Consider the following 22,059-nt stretch of genomic DNA (forward strand, 5'->3'; position numbering starts at 1 on the left):
TATAATGGAGAATTGTCAGGCATAGTGGAGCTAACAAAGTTACATTATTTTATTATCTGTTGAAATGGAATTGATCCTCACTTTTTTAAATGGTTTATATGTAGTCTGCCAAATGGAAGAGAACTCTGTCAAATGAAAGAGAAATTAACCAGATCACTAGTCAATATCTTTTTCCAGTTGAAGAGCCTCACTTCTGCAAAGTTATTTATTGCCTACATGCACCTTTGATTATTTAATGCATTCTGGGCAGCTGTGATTTTTCAGACAGCTGTACTAGTCGATGCAGACAAAATGAAGAAACTAACTTCAGTGACTAAGAATTTTTTGGAACGAAAACTTACAGCGATCTTTTCTAACTATGAAGGTTTCAGGGTGCTTTGATTAAACATAAAATTTCAATGTAATGAATTACCTGAAAAGAAATACATGTGATAAAATGGGTTGAAAAATTCAAATGCCAAAGAGTTAAGAATACTGCCTTGCTCAGATAGACAGACTGAGAGCAGAAATTCAGACCACATTTGCAAAAATGTTAACAAATTATAAATTATGTATATACCTTTTATCACATCACCTCTATTTCCAAGAAAAAGTAATACCAAATGAACAACATTCAGGTACATTCTTGTTAAATTAGTGACCTTTAAGGAAAATTGTTCCTTCAGGTATTCAGACAGAAAAAGCAAGTCACATACAAGGTGAAAAAATCAGTATGGCCTCAGGTTCCTTCACAGTATTCAATGGCATAAAATAAAGGAACTCTGTCCATAGATTTCTGAGGGAAAGAAAATGTATCCAGTCTAGTTTATTTGTGAAGTGCTACAGCAACAGGCAGACACTTTCAAGTTTGAAAGAATTCTGAAAATAAAGCATACAAGAGCCCTTTTGAGAAAATTTTTCAAAAACAAAACCAATATTCATAAAGAAATACAGTCAACCAAAAAGACATTTAGAAAAGCTGTGGAAGACAAGACGACTGCATTCCTCAGCACAGACAAGTATGAGATAATATATGCAAACTACTGAAGGTTACACAGCATGATACATAAAAATTACACCAGATCCTAAAGAGGTTAAATGTAGGGTTACCATATAACCAAAAAATTCCACTCCTAGGTACATACCGAAGAGAAATAAAGCCTTTATCCACACACACACACACACAAAGTATACATGGATGTCCACAGAAGTGTTATCATAATATCCAAAAAGTGGATCCAGCCCAAATGTCCATGAACTGATGAGTGATGAAACAAAATGTGGTATATCCATAGAATGGAATATTATTTGGACACAAAAAAGAATGCAGTATTGATGCATTCTACAACATTGATGAACCTCCTTGACGATATGATGCTAAGTAAAAGAAGTCAGTCACAAGAGACCACATATCTTGTATTTTTATCTATATGAAATATTCAGAATATGCAAGTCTGTAGAAAAAAAAAGTAGGTTACTAGTTGCTTAGGGCTGGGATGGGGAGGGGGCGAAATGGACAGTGTCTGAAAAATGGGAGCAGGTCTACTTTGGGGGTGATAAAAGTGTTCTCAAAATGATGATGGTGATGGTTGCTCAACTCTATGTAGTACACTAAAATGATTAAATATACTACAATTGATTGAATTGTACACTTTTAAAAGAGTGGATTACAGGCTGTGAATTGTATCTCCATTAAGCTGTTCCCAATAGACAATATAAAGTTAAAGCACCACAGTTTGTTTTAGAATCCTAAGGCAACAAATATTCTCAAGCACATAAAAAATTTAAAAAATGCAACCCTCAAGAATCTTTCTAAAGACAAAAAAAAAGGTAAAATATCAACTACCTGACAAAAATAAATAAATCAAAATAAAAAGCATTGGAGAATAGAACTAGTGGCTAGTCTTTAAAAGTAACAATATACAAATAATAGCATAACTAGCAAAAATTGGGAAGAGGGAGATAAAGAAGGGGAAAGAAGAAATGAGTGCTAGCTTTTCCATTTCTCTGAGTAGATAAATGCTGTTTATAATTTTAAAATACATTTAATATAAAATGTAGTGACTCTATAATCTTTTAAAATGCTCATAGTTTTTTTGTAAGTTTAGCGGGATCACTTAAATTGAATATACTTCGTTAGATATATAAATTTCATGAGCCATGTTGGCTTAAATTTGGTGTTTTCTTTCTCAATTTCAATGAATAAAGTTTTATAAATTCATTTCTCGATCTCTTTTAAAAAATATTTTGTCTAGAGTGGTGATTCTCCACCCGGGGCAATTCTTTAGCCAGGGGACATTTGGCAATGTTTGGAGACATTTTTAGTTGTCACATTTGGAGGAAGGATGCTACTGGCATCTCTTGGGTAGGAACCAGGGATACTGCTTAGCTCCAACAATGCACAGGACGGTCCTCAACCATCATGAGGAATTATCCAGCCCAAATGTCAAGAGTGGTGAGACTGGGAAGCCCTGTACTAGAGATATCTACCAACATTTGGAATGATATTCAATTGATATTAATCATTCTTTCTGAGTTATGTGATTCTTGGTGACTTTTACTGACTTTTTTGGCATTTCTATGTAGCTTTAAAAAGTTATGATTTTGTATCAAGTAAGTCATTAATATTTAAGACAATTAATTAAAGGTATGCATATGTATAAAATTCCCCCAAAAGGATACCATGGTCCTGACAACTATCAGGGTTCCCAGTTCCAAAGTGAAAACCTTTTGAAAGTACTGAAAACAATTTTTATTCCCTCACATTTATGAAGTTTCTTGCATATAAATTATTGGTTGGTAATAAATGTTTTTCCAAGTGAACAAAAAAACAAAGTAAAATAGACCATAAAATAATCTATTTTCCAAGAAGAGGAAATCATTTCAGTTTAATAAAGGCACTGGAGGCCGAGGCGGGCGGATCACGAGGTCAGGAGATCGAGACCATTCTGGCTAACACAGTGAAACCCCGTCTCTACTAAAAATACAAAAAAACTAGCCGGGCGAGGTGGAGCGCCTGTAGTCCCAGCTACTCCGGAGGCTGAGGCAGGAGAATGGCGTGAACCCGGGAGGCGGAGCTTGCAGTGAGCTGAGATCCGGCCACTGCACTCCAGCCCGGGCGACAGAGCAAGACTCCGCCTCAAAAAAAAAAAAAAAAAAAAAAAAAGAGTGAAAAGTAAAAAAAAAAATTAATATTAACTAAAATAATACTCTTATTTGAAAGTACTTTCACTGTTACAACTTCAGGCATATTGATGAGAAATGGCTTAGATGGAACTAGACACTCTTCTACTATGTGATTTTTTATATCAGAATCAATAATTCAATATAGTCTAAACTCCTTTTAGTAAAAGTATGTATTTACTTATTTAATTGCTTATAGAATCAAAAATGTATTCGTATCTCTTACTAATAATTCACAAGCTGTAGGTTTCTTTACATGCATATATTAAATCATTCTTATTATTTCATGAACCGTTATTCATGGATTATCTTTCGTGCAATGGGTAATATATTAGTTATCAGGAACACAAGAATAAATGAACAATGTACCCTGCTCTTGAGGGGCTCAAAAATAATTAAAAGCCAGTATGAGAAACATATCTTTGTAATACGCTAAACATGTTTTGAGAATGCAGAATGACTGTGTCATCTAGAAATCACGATGGAAGAGTTTTAATCTGAGTGTGAAAGGGTTTGGTAAAAGAATTAGGGAGATTTTGCAGATAAGGGAGAGTGAATGACAAGAACTTGAAGCCAGATGCTATCGTGGTCCAGGAATTCCCTTTGTGTTGCAAGACTCACTGAAGTAGAAGAAAGTTTCTGTAGACGTCTTCTTGCTGTATGTCAAGAAAGCAGGTTTAACTCTCTGTATGAATGCCTGGTCTTCTACTTTGAAACTCTGTTGCTGGTTCTGAACATACTGCAACTACAGTTAGAACACTCGGGCAGGCCCTATGTCAGCACCATTGGTCCACTTCATACCCAAACCAACTGCTGACCTAGAACTGTGAGTCTCAAACTACCTGTATGTAGTAAAAGTGTGCTTTTTTTTTTCTTCTTATTTCAGCCATTAAAAAAAATGAGATTCTGTCATTTGCAACAATATGGATGAAACTGGAGGTCAGTATGTTAAGTGAAATAAGCCAGGCACGGAAAGACAAACATTGCATGTTTTAATTTATTTGTGGGGTCTAAAAAATCAAAACAATTTAACTCATGGAGACAGAGAGTAGAAGGATGGTTACCAGAGGCTGGGAAGGAGAGTGGGAGGCCAGGAGGAGGTGGGGATGGTTAATGTGTAAAGAAAAACAGAAAGAATAAGACCTTGTATTTGATAGCAAAACATGGTGACTACAGTCAATAATAATGTAATTGTACATTTTAAAATAACAAAAATGGTATAATTAGATTATTTGTAACACAAAGGATAAATGCTTAAGGGGGTGAACACCCAATTTTCCATGATGTGATTATTGCACATTGCATGCCTATGACAAAATGTCTCACGTATCCCCTAAATATATACATCTATTATGTACCCACAACAATTTTACATTTTTAAAATGTAAAATTAAAAATGTAAATTGCTAGAAAAGTGAAACGAGAAAAGTAAAGGTATACAAAATACTATCTCCAGTCCATTTTTTATTACTCTTCTGTCCAACAGACATAAATTACTCTGTCCAATTGACATAAGTCATTCTGAAAACATACTGTCTATTTTTGTACTAGCCTCCTTACACATTGGTAGCAAAGAATGTGCAGACCAGTACCAGCCTGTGAACCACACTGTCTTGGGGCAGCAGTACATGGAGTGGTCCACAGACCGGCAATAGCATGTGGAAACCCATTAGCAATTCTCCTACCCAGCCAGGCAAGGTGGCTCATGCCTGTAATCCTAGCACTGTCGGAGGCCAAGGTGGGCAGATCATTTGAGGTCTGGGGTTCGAGACCAGCCTGGCCAATATGGTGAAACCCTGTCTCTACTAAAAACACAAAAATTAACTGGTCATGGTGGCACACGCCTATAATACCAGCTACTTGGGAGGCTGAGGCAGAATGATCACTTGAACCCAGGAGGCGGAGTTTGCAGTGAGCAGACTGCACTCCAGCGGGGGCAACAGAGGGAGATTCTGTCAACACACACACATACACACATACACACACACACACACGCTCGCACGCGTGCGTGCACAAGGGAAGAGGAAGGGGAGGGAAAAAGGGAAGGAAAAGGGAAGGGAGGAAAGCAGTAAGGAATGGAGGGAGAGAAGGGAGGGAGAAAGGGAGGGAAAGAAAGATTCTCCTACCCACACCCCCTGAATCACAGTCTCTGGGATAAGGTGCAGAAATCTGCGTTACAACAAGCTCTCCAAGTAATTTTTATTCATGCTGAAGTGGAGGAATTGTTGGTCTAAAAGACTCTGGATGGTTCCTCAAAAATAAATATGTTCCCACTGCTCCTGGCAGGCTGATTACATAGGAAATATACAGGTGACTCCTCCTACCAATGACCTTTCTGCTAACTGGTAAACCCAAATGTTTTCCCTTGATTCTTTCCTTTGACTCTTTTTCTAAAGTTTCTAAAGTCAATTTAAGTTAGAAACATACTCAGCATGATTCCAGAAATGTCCTGGAGAATTGGAGAATATCCGTGTTACTGAAATCTTTACTGTTTCATAAATTTGCTTCTACTGGTTTTTTTGTTTCTCTGTTTGTTTTGGCGACCCAATTTTGTTCTGTAAGAGACAAGGTCTCACTCTGTTGCTCAGGCAGTAGTACAGTGGTGCAATCACAGCTCACTGCAGCCTGGAGCTCCTGGTCTCAAGCAGTCCTCCCACCTTGAACTCCTATAGCCCTGGGATTATAGGCTTGAGCGACCGCACTCAACCTCTAATTCTTAAAATTAAGCAACCATAGCTATGCAAACTGTTACTAACTTTTTTGTTTTGTTTTTCAGTCAGATGTGCTGAATAAGACATCACTTATTATTTATTAAAATATATTAATAATTTATGGTAATTCACATAGAGTACAATTCAGCCTTTTTTGGGGTGTAGCTCTAGAAGTTGACAAGGACCTGAAACCATAAAAACACCACCACACTCAAGATATGGAACATTTTTTTCACCTGACAAAGTTTTCTTGTACCCCTGTGTAAAATTCCTCTCACCTCGAAGTCCTTGAAGCAGAGATCTTTTTCTGTTCCTATGGTTTTGACTTTTCCAGAATATCTCAGAAGTTGAGTCATTCAAAGCATGTAGGCTTTTTAGTCTGGCTTCTTTCACTTAGAGTAATGCAGTTGAGATTCACCTATGTTGTTGCATGTTATCTAGAGTATATTTTTTCATTGTTTAGTAGTATTCCACGGTGTATTGTGGGTACACCACAGTAAAATGGAATGTGTATCCTTTCACCGCTTGATAAACATTTGAGTGGTCTCCATTTTTAGGGGACTATGGAATAAAGCCAATAATAATAATAACAAAAAACTGACTATATGCATATAGATTTGTTTTTTCTTGGATAAAATGCTAAGATGGGGATTGCTGGGTCATATGGTAAATGTGGGTTTAACATGATAAGAAACCAATTATTTTCCAAAGCAGTGTGTACCATTTTGCATCTGTAGCGGCAATGTACCAGAGTTCTAGTTGCTCTATATCCTCATTAGCACTTGTTATATATATATTTTTTGTTATTACTATTTGTTAAATGTTGACAGTTACATGTTGGTATCACATTGTGGCACTAGTTTGCATTCCCCTAATAACTAATGATGCTAAGGATCTTTAATGTACTTATTTAAATCCATATTTTTCCTGTGAAGTGTATGTGCAAATCTTTTGCCCATTTGTAAACTGATTTTTCAAATATTATTACACCATGACAGCATTATTTTTATATTCTTGGTATTAGCCTCTATAAAACTTGTATTTTGCAAATATTTTCACGCAGTCTGTAGCTTTTCTTTTCAATTTCCTGACAGTGTCATTTTAAAAGCAGAAGTTTTTTTAGTGAAACCCAATTTATTATTTTTTTTATTTTATGAATTGTACTTTTAGTGTTGTATCTAAGAAACCTATGCCAAACCCAAGGTCACTAAGACTTTCCCTTGTATTTTCTTAGAGCAGTGTTATAGTTTGTGGTTTTAGATTTAAGTTTATGATTAATCTTGAGTTAATTTTTTTATCTGCTTTGAAGTATGAATTGACACTTTTTTTAAATTCTGTTTTTCTTTTTCAAACGGATTCGAATTGTTCCAGATCTGTTTCTTAAAAATTCTATCCTTTCATTGTTGAGTTTCCTTGGCAGCTTTGTGAAAAGTCAAGCAACCATGTATACATGAGTCTATTTTTGGGCTCTTTATTCTATTCCATTCATGTATTCGTCTATTGTAATGTCAATATCAAACTTCCTTGAATATCTGTTAGTTTTATAGTAAGTCTTATAATCTGGTAGTGTATCTCAAACTTTGTTTATATTTTTCAAAACATTTTTGCTATTCTACTTTCTTTGCATTTCAATATACATTTAAAAATAAGCTTTTCAATTTCTACTCCCCCCCACAAAAAAAAAGATTGCTGGATTTTAATTGGGATTGTTTTCAGTCTATATATAAATTTGGGAAAATTGACATCTTATCAAATATTTTAATTCATAAATTTTTAAATATAATGCTCTTAATTTTTTCTTAATAATTTGTAATATTTACACCAAAATATTTTATGTTGTTGGTGCTAGTATAACAATGGTATTTTTAAAATCTCATTTATAATTTTTTTATCATTAGCATATAGAAATATAATTTACTTTTGTATATTGACCTCAAATCCTGTGACTTTGCTAAACTTTTTAAAAATATAAATTATTTGAGATTTTCTACCTAGAAAGTCATGTCACCTGTAAATAGACATTTTAATCCATTCATTCTGACCTAAGGTTGGTGCAAAAGTAATTGCAATTTTTGCCACTTCTTTTAATGGCAACCTGATTTGCCCTTAAAGTCAGGTTGATTAACTTTTGCTGCAACCTAATAAATGCCTTGAATTCCTCTCCTTGACTTACTGCATGTGCTAGGACCATCAGTAATAGATTGAATAGGAGTAGTGAGAGCAGACAGTCTTGCCTTTATCCTGAACTTAAAGGGAAAACAGTTATATCCTTCACTATTCAAAGTATGACATTAGCTATCAGATTTTCACAGATGTCCTTTATACCATTGAGGAAGTTCTCTTATTTCCTAGTTTGCTAGTTGATATCTGATATCAACAATAATAGCAGCAGTAAAATGAAATTGAAAACAAAATGAAAAGAAAGCTTTGAAAAAAGACAACATCAATAAATTAGGATAACCTCATAACTGGTACTAGTAGGTCTGATAGTCATGTTTTATGTGTCCTGCTTTCTCACAACTTCACCTTCTTTCCTAGAAAAACATGGCTGATCTACATTTTTCAGTATCTCTAGTTCGTGTGAGAAAATGAAAATATTACTTTTTTCACTTTCACCTTTTCACTTTTCTGTTAAAAAAAAAAAGTGTTAATCTCCTGTCTCAATGAATGACACTAATGGCTTTATTCATATCAGAAAGCTGGAAATCATCCCCAAGGCTTTAACTCTCAACCTTACATCTAAATCATATTCAATTTACCTCATAGTTGATCCCCCTTTTAAAGCTCCATGCCAATCATTGCCTAGTTCAAGCTCTCATCTTCTCCTTGTCTTATATCAGAGGTCACTTTTACTGATCTTTACGTTTATAAATGATCGTCAGGCTTTCAATTGAATCATGAGAATTAAGTTATTTCTCAGTCTTAAATTATTCAGTGTGTAGTCCTGATGCTTTCAAAGTAATGCCCATGCAGCTTTTCTCTGCTTATAAGGCCTACTGTACATGATCCTATATCTGTTAGTCCCATATCTGCCCAGTGAGCCTCACTTGGAGATGAAAATAAAAAGTACCTTTGGCATTGTAACTTAAGTGGTACAGATTTCCCATATGGAAAAAAGGAGTCTTCACTGTTCTGAAGATACTGCTCATCTAACTGAGAAAATAAAGAAGAATGTTTCATGCAGAAAACAGTCCTTAGTCCTTAGTCCTTCATGCAGAAAATAACCTCATGTGAAGATGAACCTCAACGCTAAAAATAGATACACGAGGCAAGAAGACCAATTACTTGATTACTGTTTAATTAATAAGTCAGAGATTAATTAGCAGGTCTCTAAATACTTCAAACTATTTGTAAATTCTCAGTGCCAATGTAGTAGCTCCCCTCTGTATTCCCATGGTCACGGTAGTTCAATGCTCTAGCTTCTCAACCTCAGTACTATTGACATTTGGGGCCAGATAATTCTTCTTTGTGGAGGGCCGTCTCATGCATTGCAGGATGTTTAGCAGCATCCCTGACCTCTCCCACGACATGCCAGTAGCATCCCACTCCCCAACAATGTGATAACCAAAAATGTCTCTGAACATTGTCAAATGTCCACTGCAGGGCAAGATTGCCTTGGCTAGAGAATCACTGCTCTAAGTGCAATGATGTTGTGTGCTTAAAATGATGACAGAAAGTCTGGGAGAAAGAAAGTCTACGGGAGTGAGTTGGTAGGGACCTCAGTTAAAATATACCAATACACAGGGATTTTAGCTAATGAAATAAGGAAGGCAGAGGAAGCCAGCCTGGGTCCCTGCAGGGTTAAGATCAGAGCAAGCAGTGAAAGGTACACGTGATGTATAGAACAACTTCTCTACAGCTATGAAAAATTGTTACACTCTCCTGGATGCATCTGAAGTTTACAATCTCATCTCTTTGCACATAATTTTTCTTTCCACGAAATATTCTATGCCATCTTCATGGGATTGTGTAAGGCTCACTGGTAGAACAGAAAGTAGAGGTGATACATATCAGAGATGGTGGGCAAAATGGTAAACAGTATTTACAATGTATATATTTTTATAGGCCAGTATCATCTTTGCTTTTTAACTAAGCAACTTCTGCTCTGTATCTCCATAAATCCACTGAATTGTCAGATTCCCTCTTCTTCTGTTGTGCCCCTAGAATAAAATTTTATTTTAAGCTATGGCATTAATGTAAACAAGTATTTCATCTATTTCCATTTTAAGTTCTGGAAATACTAAAAGTATAGATATTTAATGCACTAATCTCTAACCTAACGCTTTTCAGGGAGGTTAACAATCTATAAATGAATACATATGTTCATTTCATTCCCTGATCAAAGAAAACACAGATATATAACATATATATATGTATATATGGAACATAAATATAATAGAACTATATTTGACCTTTAAAATTCTGGTTTAAAGTGTTAATGCATTGTATATGCAAAACAGCATGTACCACTGGTTTAAAGTAAATGTACACAGACGCACACAGACACACACACAGAAAAAAGTGAGATTTACATGTGAAATATATTTGGGGTTAAAATGACATGATTCCATTGACATTCTAATTTCATACCAGGCCTCACAGTAGGAAATTCACATGAATTATTAATAACTGTGTTTAGCATTGAAGCTTTCCTATGTGGATAACAGCAATTAGAAATTCAGGAATGCTGGAATATACTCATGAACTAATCAATTGAGATGCCCAGTGATTTCTTTCTCTTAGAATCTTAGCAAGGTTTGCCATCATAGCTTTGTACTTCATAGGAGTACTTATTTGTTGACTGACTGAAAGAGTATTTCAGACCTTAGTTAAAAATGTCCACAATAGAAGTCTGATTAATTATTATGTGATGGAAGCATGATGCTTAAGTGATGGCACTTTAAGTCATGATACTTTTCTCAAATATGCTTACAACACATCGTAACCACTTACTGTCTCCCCTGCAGAGTAGAGGCCCCAGTTTATAAGCTGCTTCTGAATGCAGTCGGCCTGTGTCTGTAATCACGATCTTAGTTACTGGAAGATGTTCTTTATAAGAAAGCAATCCAGTGTCATTGGTCCTAAAAAACAATAGCAACAAACAAAATTCTTAAGAAATTTTAATAGTCCTTATTGCATTTCAAAACCAAGATGTTCTGAACTAAACTTGCACCCACAAAAGAGTACGGATCCAGTCACTCATCGGAGCACATAAAAACAGAATGACATTTTATTTATTATTATTATTTTGAGACAAGGTCTCACTCTGTCTCCCAGGCTGGAGTGCAGTGGCACAATTTTGGCTCACTGCAACCTCCTCTTTCTGGGTTCAATCCATTCTTGTGCCTCAGCCTTCCAAGTAGCTGAGATTACAGATGTATACCACCACACCCAGTTAACTTTTGTATTTTTGGTAGAGTCAGGGTTTTGCAATGTTGGCCAGGCTGGTCTTGAACCCCTGGCCTCAAGTGATACACTTGCCTCAGCCTCCCAAAGTGCTGGGATTACAGGTGTGAGCCACTGTGCCTGGCCAAAACATAATGACACTTTAATGTCTCTTGTAGAAAAATGTAATAGAGAATATAAAATATAACATACGTTAAAAATAGAACACAGTTGGAGATTTTTTAATTCAATGGACAATTTTCTACGTTTTTACTGGAATTGGTTAATACATTAACACTTAGTGTAATGATTGATACTGTAGTTTGAGGTCTACCATTTTACTCTTTCATTTCCCCCATAGAATTTCTTTTCATTTTTTGAAATGTTGTAGCAATTTATCTATTTTCTTTTATTATACTTTAAATTTGGGATACATGTGCAGAACATGCGGGTTTGTCACATAGGTATACACGTGCCATGGTGGTTTGCTGCACCCATCAATCCATTATCTGCATTAGGTATTTCTCCTAATGCTATCCCTCCCCTAGCCCCCCACCCCTTGACAGACCCTGATGTGTGATGTTCCCCTCCCTGTGTCCATATGTTCTCATTGTTCAACTCCCACTTATGAGGGAGAACATGCAGTGTCTGGTTTTCTGTTCCTGTGTTATTTTGCTGAGAATGATGGTTTCCAGTTTCATCCATGTCTCTGCAAAGGACATGAACTCATCCTCTTTTATGGTTGCCCCCCCATATTATTTCTTGTACTTCTGTTTTCCTTTGCTGCCTCCTCTTGGTTTATTCCATATATTTTGTATTTCATTTTGTTTTCTCTATTCACTTTTTAGCTATATTTATTGTATTTCCATGTTTGCTTTACAGATTACAAAGTAAATTCTTAATTTATCACAGTCTATTTAGACATTATGTTTTTTAACAATGTAAAATGTCAGAAGCTTGCTAAGACATAATTCACTTAACACTGCTCCCCTCCACACATATATTCTTTTTCCTATTGTAATATATTTTAAATCCATATGTTATAAACTTTATAATAAAAATAAAGTGAACATTTTATTTAAACACTGGCTCTTACATTTACCAACATATTTGCAATTTCCAGTGCTTTTCACTTCTTCCTGAAGATCTAAGTTTTCGTCTGTGGTATTTCTCTTTAGCCTGAAGAATTTCTACTAGAATTTGCTGTTTCAGATGCTCTTTTCAATTCTAAAATTTACATTTTGTTCCATATTATAGTTTTCACTTATCTGCTTAAAATACCCTTTGTTTACACATTGTGATTATTTTTACCTTTAAGGCTTCAAATATTTTTATAATAGTTGCTGTAAAGCATCTTTCTGCCAGTTCAAACATCAGTAACCCAAGGTTGGTTTGCAATAACTGCTCTTAATTTCTTGACTTTAGATGAAAATGTACTCTTCCTTGAATATTCAGTAAATGTTATAATATGCTGGATATCATGGATACATTGTAAAGATTCTGGATTTTGCTATTCTTTAAAGATTTCATTTTTATTTTCATAGGCAGTTAAATCACAGCCTTATCACAATATATTGCCATTGCTTGGTTTGATAGTTTATTAGGTGGGGCCTGTGTGAATTTTGCCTAATTTTCAGTGCTATCTCTTATATCTGGGATATAGTCTTTGCCATAAACACATGGGCAGTGTCTGCCTACATTTGGTTACTTTCTGCTAATTTCAAGTAGTTGTTTTCATAACATTTTTTTTCCTGGATTTACAACAATTATCTGAGAAGGGTTAGCTCTATGCAAGTTACGTCACCATTAGCAGAATTTAATATGAGAAGTTTTACAATCTTATTTTTAAAAGTCATTTTTAATTAGAAATATGTTATAGAGGCATTGGAGAGTTATTGATGATTAGGTAATTTTTTTATTGTTGTTAAGCATTACTACTAGCATTTTATTTACATTTTAAAATACAGTATTACTTTGTAGGCACTTTTTTTGGGGAAGGTAGTGATAAGAAAAGAGTGCCTTCCAAAGGGAGTAGAAATTTGAAAAATTAGAGTTTAAGAGAGACAATATTCTTCATAACAAACATGTAACACTAAAAGTGCAATTCTAAAAGAAATACACACACACATATAACATAATCTTGATGTTTCCCAACTAAATAAATGAAATATTATCTAATTCAAATTATGACCTCAATTAACAGCAGATTTATCACTGTAATCAATGTGCACCCTGTAACAAAATCACCCATATTACATCCAGATTGACTAGAACTATTCGTTAAAAGTAAGTCTTCTGTACAGGTCTAGTTGTTTAGCAATGTAACATATACATAGGTTATGCTGATATGTAAATATAAACATTTAAAATATTTTCACTTTACAAATAATAAATAAGGGCAGTATACATGCCAACTCTAGTCTCAAATTCTGTCAATGTCTTTTTTAACCTTTTCAGATAAAGAACACATGCATAAGCTTCTTTTCTGCTTAGAGGAATATTTGTAATTTGATTTTAAAATTCCTAAAATGTTACAGATTTCTTTTTTCAAAATATAATCCACAGAACATTAGTTCTTTGTAGTATGATTTGTCGTTTTAAAAATATAAAAGAATTGCGTGTTAAAATAATTGTAGTAAATTCTAAGTTGATAATTTTAAACATTTTATAGGTAGATTATTGAAGAAATGTGCTTTGGCTGTAAATATATTTTTAAGATAATAGAATACCTACTTATATATAGTTTCAAAAGGAATAATAATTAATTCCCCATGTAACAGGTATCTCTGCTTGATTATAAAATTAAAATGTAAATGACTTATGGTCCATTACAGAAAATAACTCAAAAAGGTATTGACTTAATACTAACGACTATATTGACTATATATATATTTATTGACTTAAAGTATAATTGACTATATTAAGTTGACTATACCATGTTTCATTAAAACATACCTTTATTTAATTACTTCATTGTACTAACTTGTTCAGTATCTGGCTAGCTATACATACTTTGAGTGATTAATTTTTTAATGAACTTTTTCTTGCACAAAGAAATCATACGGAAATCACCATTCATTCCGGTCAGCATCACAATTGCAGTAATACTGAGAATCAATGCAGTTTCCCTCTAATCCACAAGTACATTTTTGAAGATCAGGTGAAGAACCTCCCCAGTAGGTTTGCGTTTCATTGGTTCTTCCTACCCACCAACTCAGAGGGGTTCCATCTGAAAGACAAACGTGAGAAATGTGACATCTGCTTTATGTCCCACCACCTTCTCCCCCAGTATAATTCCTTTTCTTCCAAAATCATTAAAAAGAATAAAAGGAGAAAGATTGATTTAAGGATATGCAAAACAGTGTAATTCCTGGCATTTCCTTAAGAAAACTTTTTAAATAAAAAAGTTATTATTTAGGCTTAAATGACCAACACATTTGTTCTTGGGTAGAAAAGAAACCAGCGGTTCCTATTTAATTTAGGCATGATAGTAAAAAATGGATTGAGAGCCGCTCACATATACAATTTCTTTAAAAATAATTTTGAAACAAGTGAGCATCAAAATATAAATCATAGTAATTAACATACCAAAGCAAAATTGATTTGAAATCATGAAATGCCCATTAAAGCATTATGGAATGTTATGTAAAGTCCATGATTTATCTCAATAAATTTATTCTCTAAAAATACCCTAGTTGTTTAATTAATGTTAGGCATGATTTGGCACTCCCTTGTCGTGATTTAAGATTTATTTGGAAGTATATATTTTATCTTCCATTTAATGGCTTGGCTATTTATTTGAAGTTACAGAAATAACACTGAAAAATCTTCATGCTGGAAGCGAATATTACACTCAAAAGAAGTTTCCCTCAGCCAAATGCGTCTCTTCCTACGATAAATGTTCAGCTACCAGCTCCTTCTGAGTTAAGACTAAACATGATGCCAAGGAACTCGAGCAAGGAACAGACAGAACATCTAGGCAAGGATTTTCAGAGAAGGACGTGAAGCATGTAGCCAATCTATCAAGAAAAAAATAAAAAGTATGGAGGAAAAATTGTAGTCATCTGAGAATCAGGGCATGAGAAGAATGTAAGCAACACAGAATCAGTCAGCTTCTCAAAGGTGCTTGATCATTTTTCTGTCGACTTTCAAACCTTTAAGTTGTCACCATTAGCCCTGCTGAGAATCTGGCATTTTTACTAATTTCTCCCTTGCTTACAAATGCCAATGCTCATTTTAACTTACTATTAGTCCCTGTGCTAATGCTGACAACCTCTCTCCCAGGGTTACTATGCATGCCAGTCTGGCCACGTCAAAACAAAAACAAAAACAAAAAACCAGCAAAGAGTTATTAAAAGCTGTGTTATGCATAAATGCATTAATATGAAGAATCTTCATCTTTTTTTAATTACATGATTAGCCCTTCACCACAAGGTGAAAATTACTACTTGAAATAATAAATATATTTCAATACACTGCTTAAAACATTGTCTTCATAGATTAAAAAGAAAAATAAATTGTTATTCTTAAATACTGAACCATATTCCCACATCTAAATTTCCTGTCTTCCCTATAAAATAGAAATCACTGAATGTTTTTTAAGGTTTCAGACATTGGTTCAATCCAAGACTTTTTTAAAAATATACTAAGGAATTTAAATAACTATAGGAATGAATTTTTAAAATCCTGAGAAATAAAAATTAAAGGTAAAAAATACCCGTGGATATGGTGGAACATTCCACCTCCCATAATTAAAATCCTAAATGACTTGAGCATTCCCATTGATCATCCTTCCTGTGGTCTGAATCACAGATCCCCAGCAGCTGAAAACGTATTTTCATAGACATTTCATTTCATTCATGTATGGCATCATTATCACTTGACACTAAATCACCAAGATCTGAAACTCTAAACCTAGCTTGTCTGAAAACAACTTCCTGTTCTACCCCATTATATTTCTTATTGTGACCTCAGCTCTTTTTTTTTTTTTTTTTTTTTTTTATACTTTAAGTTCTAGGGTACATGTGCAGAACGTGCAGGTTTCTTACATATGTATACTTGTGCCATGTTGGTGTGCTGCACCCATCAACTCGTCAGCACCCACCAATTCATCATTTATATCAGGTATAATTCCCAATGCAATCCCTCCCCCCTCCCCCATTCCCATGATAGGTCCTGGTTTGTGATGTTCCCCTTCCTGAGTCCAAGTGATCTCATTGTTCAGTTCCCACCTATGAGTGAGAACATGCGGTGTTTGGTTTTCTGTTCTTGTGATAGTTTGCTGAGAATGATGGTTTCCAGCTGCATCCATGTCCCTACAAAGGATGCAAACTTATCCTTTTTTATGGCTGCATAGTATTCCATGGTGTATATATGCCACATTTTCTTAATCCAGTCTGTCACTGATGGACATTTGGGTTGATTCCATGTCTTTGCTATTGTGAATAGTGCCACAATGAACATACGTGTGCATGTGTCTTTATAGCAGCATGATTTATAATCCTTTGGGTATATACCCAGTAGTGGGATGGCTGAGTCATATGGTACATCTAGTTCGAGATCCTTGAGAAATTGCCATACTCTTTTCCATAATGGTTGGACTAGTTTACAATCCCACCAACAGTGTAAAAGTGTTCCTATTTCTCCACATCCTCTCCAGCACCTGTTGTTTCCTGACTTTTTAATGATTGCCATTCTAACTGGTGTGAGATGGTATCTCATTGTGGTTTTGATTTGCATTTCTCTGATGGCAAGTGATGATGAGCATTTTTTCATGTGTCTGTTGGCTGTATGAATGTCTTCTTTTGAGAAATGTCTGTTCATATCCTTTGCCCACTTTTTGATGGGGTTGTTTGTTTTTTTCTTGTAAATTTGTTTGAGTTCTTTGTAGGTTCTGGATATCAGCCCTTTGTCAGATGAGTAGATTGCAAAAATTTTCTCCCATTCTGCAGGTTGCCTGTTCACTCTGATGGTTGTTTCTTTTGCTGTGCAGAAGCTCTTTAGTTTAATGAGATCCCATTTGTCAGTTTTGGCTTTTGTTGCCGTTGCTTTTGGTGTTTTAGACATGAAGTCCTTGCCCATGCCTATGTCCTGAATGGTACTACCTAGGTTTTCTTTTAGGGTTTTTTATGGTATTAGGTCTAACATTCAAACTATACTACAAGGCTACAGTAACCAAAACAGCATGGTACTGGTACCAAAACAGAGATATAGACCGATGGAACAGAAGAGTCCTCAGAAATAATACCACACATCTACAGCCATCTGATCTTTGACAAACCTGAGAGAAACAAGAAATGGGGAAAGGATTCCCTACTTAATAAATGGTGCTGGGAAAATTGGCTCGCCATAAGTAGAAAGCTGAAACTGGATCCTTTCCTTACTCCTTATACGAAAATTAATGCAAGATGGATTAGAGACCTCAGCTCTTTTAACTCTCTCCACCTCAAATCTATTCCACATGAATCATGAGGTCACCAACCTGAGAAAAATTTGTGTATTTAGCCACGTTCCATACCTTTCGGGATCCCCTCTTCCACGCTTTTCTGGAGTTAACTTTCTAAAACTGGTTATTGAGCCTGAAACACCAGGGAAGCATTAAAAAAAAAGTGCACAGGCACAACCGGCCTTAAAGATGGGGATTCCTGACACATTCTGGTCAACCCCTGTATTAGTCTGTCTTCATGCTGCTAATAAAGACATACCTGAGACTGGGTAATTTATAAAGAAAAGAGGTTTGATGGACTCTTAGTTCCACATGGCTGGGGAGGCCTCACAATCATGACAGAAGGCAAAGAAGAGCAAAGTCACATCTTACATGGTGGCAAGCAAGAGAGATTGTGCAGGGGAACTCCCATTTATAAAACCATAAGATCTCATGAGACTTATTCACTGCCATGAGAACAGTATGGAGGAAACTGCCCCTACGATTCAGTTATCTCCACCCGGCCCTGTCCTTGACACGTGAGGATTATTACAATTCAAGGTGAGATTTGGGTGGGGACACGGACAAACCATATCAAGCCCCTTTACTCTGTGTGGTGTTTACTCACCAGTCCCTCAGGGATTTTGCTTTCTGGTTCTGTTACAGCTTGACTTCTTTGTCAACTTTGATAACCATCCTTCTTTTTGTATTTTCTTATGTTTTATTTTTCAGCTTTGCAGTAAAATTAACAAATAAAAATTGTACACATTTAAGGTGTGCAAAGCAATGTTTTGAAATGATTACCACAATCACACGATTTAACATAGCCACCACTTCACATAGCTACTTTATATTTTTATGGTGAGAATACTGAGATCAACTCTCTCAGCAGATTTCACATATACAATACACTGTTGTTAACTACAGTAATCATTCTGTCTACTACCTCTCCAGAATGTATTCATCTTACAACTGCAAATTTGTACCCTTTGACCAATATCTCCACACCAACCCCCTTCCCTAAAAATCACTCTTTTACTCTGTTTCTATGAGCTCAACCTTTTTAGATTCCATATATAAGTGGGATCATGAAGTATTTGTCTTTCTGTGTCTGGCTTATTTCACTCAGCATAACATCTTTAGTATCTTGAAGAGATGTTTTCACTGCAATGTTCACTGCAGCTTTATTCACAATAGCCAAGATATGGAGAAACCTAACTGTCCATTGATGAATGGATAAAGAAAACGTGATACACACACACACACACACACACACACACACACACACACAATGGGATATCATTCAGCCTTAAATAGAAGGAAGTCCTGCCATTTGTGACAACATGGATGAACATGAAAGGCATTATACTAAATAGAATAAGCCAAATACTGAAAGACATATACTGACATATACATATACCTGAGTTCATTTTGTTCCATAGCATTCATTTACCCTTCCATAATTACCATTCTTATTCTTAGAATACCATTCCAGATTTGCTTATCTGGTTTTATTCTAATATGAATATTTAGCAACAATGAACAACCCATTAGAAACTAAACTGTATATGTTCACTATGGCCACAATGCCCCGGAGAGCTGGAAATGAGGGGGGCTCATGCCATGCACTTTGTATGTGCTATGCCACCCAAACATCACTCCACCCCTGTGAGGCTGGTATCATTGGCCCCATTTCGGAGAAAAGAAAACAAAGACTGAAATTCATTAACCATTCGTCCATTTCAGTAATCGAAGTTTCATCTATCTATGTTCTAGATGCACCTAGCCAATGAGAAACACACCCACACCTCCAGCTGTAAATCTTATGCTTTCGAACTACAACTGTCTGATCCTCATTTGCACATAGAATTGAGGTTTCAGGAGGAGATAAGTTTTGGGTGGGTTCCAGAAAGATGGGATTGGAGGGGTAGAGGCCAAATGAGAACATTCTGAAAAAGGAAAATGAGGAGGAGAAAAAGGAGAAAAAGGGCAAGGGGTAGTCAGTCATAGGGGAGAAAATAATCTGATTTTTAGTGGGTGGAGAGTAAATAGAGAGAGAATCAGAAATGCAGGGTTCAAATGTCAGAACAACAGTTCAGCATTTTTGCATGATCTCTATGACATATGCTATTCCCATATGAAACAAATTTCTTTTTAAATTTTTGTCATTCTATCTGGAACTCCAGCCCTTCTTAGGACAAGCAGGAGTGAACATGAAAAAAGTTGCTTTATTGTACAGATGTCTTAGAATTTTCTCTAATAAGTGAAGAAAAATACAACTCAATGCTACTGCTAAAAAATAAGTGTTAGAGGGTGGCACGAGGGTTGCACAAGCAGGGTGGACACAGAATACACAGTTCCAGGATCCAGCAGAAGAGGCTGTGTTGGACAGACAAATAACAGAAAGGAGGTAGACCTTCTTAAATAGAACAGTGTTTCTTAAAAGTGGGAGCGGCATTTCTTAGAGGTTAATTTTCTTAACAGAGAGTAATACTTCGGATTTTGCATTGGATGGTTAGAAGATATGAAGAGATGACAAGCTAGGAGGCCAGTTGCAAAGCTCTTGCAGTGACTTCAAGAATTAGCTCATTGGGGCCAGGCGCGGTGGCTCACGCCTGTAATCCCAGCACTTTGGGAGGCCGAGGCAGGCAGATCACGAGGTCAGGAGATCGAGACCATCCTGGCTAACATGATGAAACCCCGTCTCTACTAAAAAAAATCTCTACACAAAAAAATTAGCTGGTCGTGATGGCGGGCGCCTATATTCCCAGCTACTCTGGAGGCTGAGGCAGGATAATGGTGTGAACCCGGGAGGTGGAGCTTGCAGTGAGCCGAGATCGCGCCACTGCACTCCAGCCTGGGAGACAGCGCAAGACTCCGCCTCAAAAAAAAAAAAAAAAAAAGAAAAGACTTAGCTCATTAAGGCCTACTGTAAGGCAGATGTGATGGGAACAGAGGCTCTGACATAATGAGACACCCTAAAGAAAGAAAACGTAAGACCAAAACCAGAACTCAGGAGCAGACTGGTTATTCACAGTACAATCAAATAAAGAGTTAAGATGGTTTTCTGATTCCTCCTTGAACTAGTGAATCAACTGTGTCTCTGGCAGTCTTTTCTAATATTCAATTATACCCAGAGGCTGTCAACAATCCATGAAAAAGAGGCACATAAAATACTTACTTTCAGAAAACTAAGTTGTATTTTTATTAGCTGTTTTCCACGATAAAATAAACCTTACGTGTCACTTGCCCTTTATCAGGGATAAACACTGTGCATTCATTGAGTATCAGAAGGAGGCCTCTGCTGTAAAGTTATCCAATTAAGGCCAGGAAGAGAGTTTAAGAGCAATCAAGGCTTTGAATAAAGCTCAGTGTAAATTGACCTTGTTCTTTTCTTCAGGCAGAAGCATCTTTGTGACTTCCAGACTGTGACATGTTCACTAAGAATGCGAGATCATATACCCTCAGTGGCTAGACGCCACCACTTTGCAGAATTAAAATCCTCAGGAGCTCGTTGAATAAGTGCATGATATGATGTGTGCAACAAGACAGACACCATGGTTTACTGACCTTGCTTATTGACCAGCCGTGACTTCTTGCAGTAGTAAGTAAACTCCTGTTCACAGTGCTCCGCACGGTTAATAGTGACCTGAAGTTGCTCCATGCTGGCCACATACTCGAAAAACCCAGCATATGGGTTCTCTGGATTAGTATTTCTGACTCTTGTTAACTCAGAGCCGTTGTGCTGTATGATGGTCCATGTAGTTTCTTGTATGCAGAAATGGGGGGAGAAAGAGAGGAGACCATCACTAGTCTGCAAAAGTTAAAATAAATAAAGAAAATCAAAATCACCTTTTATCTGAGTCAAATTTTTCTAATCATCAAACTTCTCTGAGAGGTAGAATCAACACAAATGGATTCTCAGAATTGTTAAGTTATAGTAAGAGATTATTTTTCCTGAAATATATACTATTGCCATGCATTTACAGTGATTTTATTTAACATTTTCATATAATTTAGCCACACAATATTTATGATGAAAAATATTAGGAAATCTGATTATTTTTTGTGATGTATTTTATTTCACTGAATCTGATATTCCATCTTTTTAAAGATGCATCATTATTTTATTTCACTGCAAGAAAGGAAAAAATGCTGCCTATTATAACTACAAAACATTATTCATCAACACATCCAAAATCCAGTGATATCACAATATGAAAAATAGTGCGTATCAGAATTCATGAAATAGTTTATATTACATAATGTAAGGAGCCACTTTTCTACTCTTAACTACTATTCATGGTATCAGCAAAAATAAAGTCAAAACTTTGTAGCCCTCTATATACCTCTGTAATCAACATTTAACTATGAGTG

At 35.7% G+C, this 22,059-nt stretch overlaps 1 protein-coding gene across 7 annotated transcripts in view; it reads right to left on the minus strand.

Moving 5' to 3' along the window:
• The window catches only part of CNTNAP4 (contactin associated protein like 4), a 294,017-nt gene that overhangs the window by 56,583 nt on the left and 215,375 nt on the right, over window positions 1–22,059 (minus strand). For all 7 annotated transcript variants that reach the window (XM_030924957.1, XM_030924953.1, XM_030924955.1 and 4 more), the window contains 3 exons: window positions 21,253–21,450; window positions 14,331–14,487; window positions 10,827–10,954 (listed from right to left, as the gene is read on the minus strand). In XM_030924957.1, coding sequence (XP_030780817.1) covers window positions 10,827–10,954; window positions 14,331–14,487; window positions 21,253–21,450 — 483 coding nt within the window. The remainder of the gene's footprint in view (window positions 1–10,826; window positions 10,955–14,330; window positions 14,488–21,252; window positions 21,451–22,059) is intronic.

Source organism: Rhinopithecus roxellana, chromosome 20 (assembly GCF_007565055.1).
Source record: "Rhinopithecus roxellana isolate Shanxi Qingling chromosome 20, ASM756505v1, whole genome shotgun sequence".
Lineage (NCBI taxonomy): Eukaryota > Metazoa > Chordata > Mammalia > Primates > Cercopithecidae > Rhinopithecus > Rhinopithecus roxellana.